Source organism: Dipodomys ordii, unplaced genomic scaffold (assembly GCF_000151885.1).
Source record: "Dipodomys ordii isolate 6190 unplaced genomic scaffold, Dord_2.0 Scaffold4355, whole genome shotgun sequence".
Taxonomy (NCBI): Eukaryota; Metazoa; Chordata; class Mammalia; order Rodentia; family Heteromyidae; genus Dipodomys; species Dipodomys ordii.
In genome coordinates, this window is record NW_012271569.1 from 1 (window position 1) to 6665 (window position 6665).

Here is a 6665-nt window from a genome sequence, read left to right on the forward strand (position 1 = left end):
ACTGGATCACACCTCAGAGCTCTGGCCTAGCCACTGGATCACACCTCAGAGTCCAGGCCTAGCTGCTGGATCACACCTCAGAACCTGGGCCTAGCTGCTGGATCACACCTCAGAGCCCAGGGCTAGCCGTTGGATCACACCTCAGAGTCCAGGCCTAGCTGCTGGATCACACCTCAGAGCCCAGGCCTAGCCGCTGGATCACACCTCAGAGCCTGGGCCTAGCCGCTGGACCACACCTCAGAGTCTGGGCCTAGCCTCTGGATCACACCTCAGAGCTCTGGCCTAGCCTCTGCATCACACCTCAGAGCCCAGGCCTAGCTGCTGGATCACACCTCAGAGCCCAGGCCTAGCCGCTGGATCACACCTCAGAGTCTGGGCCTACCTGCTGGATCACACCTCAGAGCCCGGGCCTACCTGCTGGATCACACCTCAGAACCCGGGCCTAGCCTCTGGATCACACCTCAGAACCTGGGCCTAGCCTCTGGATCACACCTCAGAACCTGGGCCTAGCCACTGGATCACACCTCAGAACCTGGGCCTAGCCACTGGATCACACCTCAGAACCTGGGCCTAGCCACTGGATCACACCTCAGAGCTCTGGCCTAGCCACTGGATCACACCTCAGAGTCCAGGCCTAGCCACTGGACCACACCTCAGAGCCCAGGCCTAGCCGCTGGACCATACCTCAGAGCCCAGGCCTAGCTGCTGGATCACACCTCAGAGCTCTGGCCTAGCTGCTGGATCATACCTCAGAGCCCAGGCCTAGCCGCTGGATCACACCTCAGAACCTGGGCCTAGCCGCTGGACCACACCTCAGAGCCCAGGCCTAGCCGCTGGACCATACCTCAGAGCCCAGGCCTAGCTGCTGGATCACACCTCAGAGCTCTGGCCTAGCTGCTGGATCACAACTCAGAGCCCAGGCCTAACCGCTGGATCACACCTCAGAGCCCAGGCCTAACCGCTGGATCACACCTCAGAGCCCAGGCCCAGCTGCTGGATCACACCTCAGAGTCCAGGCCTAGCTACTGGATCACAACTCAGAGCTCTGGCCTAGTTGCTGGATCACACCTCAGAGCTGTCCAGGGCAGGAGGGGCTGGACTTCCTTAGACTGTGGGGGAGAGGTGGGTACCCCCACCCTGCTCCTGTACCCCAAGGGGAAAGGGTCATGCTGTCTTGCCCAAGCAAGCCTCCCTGGGTCCCCTGCCCCAGATCCTAGCTTGGCAGCCCCCAAGCTTGATCATGACCAGCCACTGTGGGCAACGTGGAGGGGCCCATGATTGTGGGCACCATCAGGAGATGTTCAGAGACATTTTGTGTGTGTGTGTGTGTGTGTGTGTGTATGTTGGTGCAGGGCTTTAAACTCAAGGTCTTCCACTCTTGCTCAGCTTTTTCACTGAAGGTTGGCACTCTGCCACTTGAGCCACACCCTCACTTCAGTCTTTTATTAGTTATTTGGAGATACAGTTTTACAGACTTTTCTACGCGGGCTGGCTTTGAACCTGGATTCTCAGATCTCAGTCTCCTGAGTAGCCAGGATTACAAACATGAGCCACTAGTGTGCCTAGCTAGGAGGGGTTTTGTGGCCAAACCTAGAGCCCTTTACTCCGTCCCCTTGGCCCTTTGCACAGTGTCTCTCTGCAGAAGCGTGTGTCCCCTGAGGGCACTGGACAAGGTCTGGCTGTGGGAGCTGGGAAGGGCCAGGGGCACAGGACAAGCCGCAGGGAGGCGGCGTCTCCGCCAGAGGGTTGTCATGGCCCAGCCTGGAACTGGAGACGCTGGATGCCAGCACAGGGCCCGTTGTCTCAGGAGGCCCAGAGCCAGAGGTGGAGGCTGACCCTGCTGGTTGCTCCCCTGCCCTGCAGGCTTTGCTGGTCAGAACTGTGAGGAGAATGTAGATGACTGTCCGGGAAACAACTGCAAGAACGGAGGTGCCTGTGTGGACGGCGTGAACACCTATAACTGCCGCTGTCCCCCAGAGTGGACAGGTGCGTGTGGGGACTCGGCCTGAGTGGGGCAGCAGCCGGCTGGACTGTACACACACCGCTGGTGGGAAGGCCCCAGGGGACCCCCCACTCCCACACTGGTTGAGTGTAAGTGCACCCTCAGCTGGTGCTCTTCGACGTCAGCAGCCACGCGTGCTGCATCAGGCCCTCGGCTGTGAGCCATACTTCAGTCCGGGCGTCTAGGAGCGCATGGCTCACCTGCTGGGGTGGAGGAGTGAATGCGAGAGAGCGTCCCTGAGGGGGCCTGGCGTTCCTGCGTTTGGGGGTGAGGAGCCCGTGTGTGGCGGCCCCGGGTGATGGTCTTCTGCCCGCTCAGGTCAGTACTGCACGGAGGATGTGGACGAGTGCCAGCTCATGCCCAACGCCTGCCAGAATGGGGGGACCTGCCACAACACCCTCGGCAGCTACAGCTGCGTGTGTGTCAACGGCTGGACCGGCGAAGACTGCAGCGAGAACATCGACGACTGTGCCAGCGCGGCCTGCTTCCACGGAGCCACCTGCCACGACCGCGTGGCCTCCTTCTACTGCGAGTGCCCCCACGGGCGCACGGGTGAGCGGCTGCGGTCCGGAGTGGGCTCGGCTGGTCTGCTGGCTCCCACAGACATGGCTGTGAGCCCGAGAGGACCACGGAGGAGGGCAGGGTGCCGGCTCTGGAGCCTGCTGGCCACCTGTCTCCCAGAATGCGGAGCGTTCTGGGACACTCAGGAGGGTCGTGGTCAGAGGCTTCTCTGGGGTGTGTCGGTGGGGATGGCCCCAGCTGTAGGTGAGCTGTGGTTCCCGTGGAGGGGTAGTGCCCACTGACCACTACTGCCTTACCCAGGTCTGCTGTGCCACCTCAATGACGCATGCATCAGTAACCCCTGCAACAAGGGCTCCAACTGTGACACCAACCCTGTCAATGGCAAGGCCATTTGCACCTGTCCCCCGGGGTACACAGGCCCGGCCTGCAGCCAGGATGTGGATGAGTGTGCACTGGGTAGGTGTCGGGGGCAGGGCACAGGGGGCGGCTGGGCCGGGCGGGTGGAACAGGGCACTTGCCCCAGAGGACCAGCAGCCCGACAGAGGCCAGGCTGCCCAGTGTGGTCTGAGGCTGGAGGAGCCCCTTACCCGTGCTGCCCCCACCAGGTGCCAACCCCTGTGAGCATGCGGGCAAGTGCCTAAACACGCTGGGGTCCTTCGAGTGCCAGTGTCTGCAAGGCTACACGGGCCCCCGCTGCGAGATCGACGTGAACGAGTGCATCTCCAATCCGTGTCAGAATGACGCCACCTGCCTGGACCAGATCGGGGAGTTCCAGTGTATCTGCATGCCCGGTGCGTCCTCCAGGCCCACCCGCCCGGTGCCCCTGCTGCCAGCAGCTCGTCAGAAACCTGAGTCGAGTCTGCGCAGCTCAGAGAGGCAATCCCTGGAGGTTACCTCTTTCTGGTCCTTTGTCCCTAGCTAGCCATGGCCCCCGTGGAACACCTGGGGAAACTGAGGCCAGGCCCACAGGGCACACAGAATGGGGTAGAGCCGGGAGTGGCTGAGGCGGGGGCTGCAGAGAGGATGGATGAGCAACTTGGCAGGCTGCGGGGCTGCCCAGGGAGAGTTTCTGTCAGGCCCCCCGCGGGGGCGTGGGAGTGGAGACCGTGAGCGGCTGACCACCCTGTGCACAGGTTACGAGGGTGTGTACTGCGAGGTGAACACAGATGAGTGTGCCAGCAGCCCCTGCCTGCACGATGGCCGCTGCCTGGACAAGATCAACGAGTTCCTGTGCGAGTGCCCCACAGGTGAGGCCTCCGCCAGGGTCCGTCCTGGTGTCCACGGGCACCGCCTGCGCCCGGCCGGCTCCCGCCAGAGCCAGCACTCCGCCTCCTCCCCCAGAGGACAAGGCCGGGCTGGGCAATGCAGGCCCAGCACACCTTGCTGGGTATGGGGCGCCCAGTGCCTGGAGCCTGCCTTGCTGACCAGGCACGGTCCCGCCTGCCTGCAGAAGAGCGTCCAGGCTGGGAGGGGCTGCCTGCCCTGCCCTCCCCTCCCCCCGAGGCTGGAATACAGTGGGAGAGCTGGCCTGCATGTCTGTGATGACCAAGGAGGATTGGGGGGCGGAAGGGGGGAGCACTTGGAGAGGGGTCACGCCTACCCTGGGGGCAGGGCCAGGCCTCAGCCTCCCAGACACTGGAGAGCAGGGGGACCCCCATTCACAACCCAGAGCGGCTGCAGCCATAGCAACCAGCGTAGGTTTGGGAAAAAAGGGCCCTCTGTTGAGTGAGGAGAGGCAGTCAGCCGGCACTGCCGAGTGAGCAAGTGAGCCAGCAGAGCCAGCGAGGGCTTTGATCAGAGGGGTGCGGCAGAATGGGCAGGAGAAGCCCCGGGGTCTGCTGAGCCCGGGCCAGAGCCCCCTCTGGGAAATCCCGCTGGGCAGTTACTTGGGGTATGTCGCCAAGGAGTGCCTGAGGGGCTGCGGTGCTGTCTTGTGACCGTCCCCTTGCTGGCCACAGGCTTCAGCGGCCACCTGTGTCAGTATGACGTGGACGAGTGTGCCAGCACGCCCTGCAGGAATGGAGCCAGGTGCCTGGATGGGCCCAACACCTACACCTGCGTGTGCACAGAAGGTGCGGGGGCGGGACGGGGGCGGGCAGGGCGGTGTCTGGGGGCGGGCTGGGTGGCGGGAGGGAGGAGCCGGGAGGCCTCAGGCGGGGCCAAGAACACCATTCACCTCTGGCCACTGGCGGGGATGGGATGAGACCGCCCCAGAGCGTGCCATGCCCGCATCCTTCTCTAACCAGTCCCAGGGCCTGTCCCAGGGTCTAACTAGCACTTCCCAGGATGGGCAGAGTCAAGCGTCCAGGGAGTGGGTGGTCCTAAGCCCTCTTGTGCCTGTCCTGTGAGCCAGGCTACACCGGGACCCACTGTGAAGTGGACATCGATGAGTGCGACCCTGACCCCTGTCACTACGGCTCCTGCAAGGATGGCGTTTCCACCTTCACCTGCCTCTGCCAGCCCGGCTACACGGGCCACCACTGCGAGACCAACATCAACGAGTGCCACAGCCAGCCTTGCCGCCACGGGGGCACCTGCCAGGACCGTGACAACGCCTACCTCTGCTTCTGCCTCAAGGGGACCACAGGTGCCCGGCCGCGGCTGGCGGGGTGGGGGGACGAGGAAAGGCCCCCAAGCTGACCATCCCATCACCACCTCCTCCCCAGGACCCAACTGTGAGATCAACCTGGACGACTGTGCGAGCAACCCCTGCCAGGCGGGCACGTGTCTGGACAAGATCGACGGCTATGAATGTGTTTGCGAGCCAGGCTACACAGGTGTGTGCCCCCAGGGGCCAGGGCTCCAAGGTCAGCCAAGTCAGAGGTCAAGGTCAGCCCCAGCGCCTCTCATCGAGGTCTAGGGGGACTTGTAGGCCAACCATGACCCCTGTGCTGGGGTGGCGAAGGCCAGCTGTGCCACCACACGTTGAGCTGCTCACCTGGGCTAAGGGCAGAGACCACAGGAAGGCTGGCACCCCTCCCCACGGGCCTCCTGGTCTGGTCCGTGCCAGCTGCGGCCGTGTCAGACACGTCCGCCCAGCAGGCTGTGAGGGCTGGGTGGACACTCTTGAGGCCAGGCTTCCAGGCAGCCAGCCACCTCTGCTACTTGACACCGGCTTTCGAGCAGGGCCCCTGGGAAGGGAGGGGTGGTCTCACTGGCTGGTGAGGCAGCCACGTGACTCATTGCTACTTAAGGCAGTGTGCAGAACCTCCGAGGTTCCTGGGAGTAGCAGGTGGGAAACTGAGGCCCAGGTGCGGAGACAGACCCCGGCCCCTGAAGAGTGGGCCCCGGGTGATGGGCTTGGCCTCAGATCCCCTCCTTCCCACCCCAGGAAGCATGTGCAACATCAACATCGACGAGTGTGCAGGCAGCCCCTGCCACAACGGCGGCACCTGTGAGGACGGCATCGCCGGCTTCACCTGCCGCTGCCCCGAGGGCTACCACGACCCCACGTGCCTGTCCGAGGTCAACGAGTGCAACAGCAACCCCTGCATCCACGGGGCCTGCCGGGACAGCCTCAATGGGTACGGGACGGTGGCAGTGGGAGGGGACGCGCTGGGCCCCGAGGCCCACCCGGGGCAGCCGGCTCCCAATCACACCTTGAGTGGCAGCCACAGCGAATACCTCCGGTGCTCGCGAGTGGGGTGCCATTACTTTGTGGGGTGGACTGTCCACCCAGGTCACCGTGCGTTGTCAGGGGCACACAGCACACGTGGAGAGTGGGCCTCTGACTGGACTTGGTATTAATGGTGCCTGTTGTGCTATCTTGTACTGGACCTAGTCCTCGGTCATATGTAATGGTGCTGCCATCTTGGACCAGGTGGGCAGCCCACTCCTGACTTAAAGGACTCAAGAGCATCCGGGCGGACACTTTCCTGCCGTCAAACCATGTGGAAGAGCCAGGAAGGTGTGGAGCCCCGCTCGGCAGTGCCCAGGCCGTGCTGACACGCAGTGTGATCCTTCCAGGTACAAGTGTGACTGTGACCCCGGCTGGAGCGGAACGAACTGCGACGTCAACAACAACGAGTGCGAGTCCAACCCTTGTGTCAACGGCGGCACCTGTAAGGACATGACCAGCGGCTACGTGTGCACCTGCCGGGGCGGCTTCAGTGGTGAGCAGGGGCACGCCGCGGGGGGGGGG

The 6665-nt window shown here is 63.6% G+C and overlaps 1 protein-coding gene across 1 annotated transcript; it reads left to right on the top strand.

The window, feature by feature from the left end:
* Positions 1-1856: 1856 nt before the first annotated feature.
* On the top strand, positions 1857-6636 carry LOC106002190 (neurogenic locus notch homolog protein 1-like; the record flags this gene model as incomplete). Its single annotated transcript, XM_013037108.1, has 10 exons — positions 1857-1986; positions 2321-2554; positions 2825-2980; positions 3130-3315; positions 3658-3771; positions 4483-4596; positions 4878-5111; positions 5191-5301; positions 5856-6048; positions 6491-6636. Coding segments are annotated over 10 exons (1618 nt in total), but the record flags the coding sequence as incomplete, so codon positions are not given.
* Positions 6637-6665: the final 29 nt, after the last annotated feature.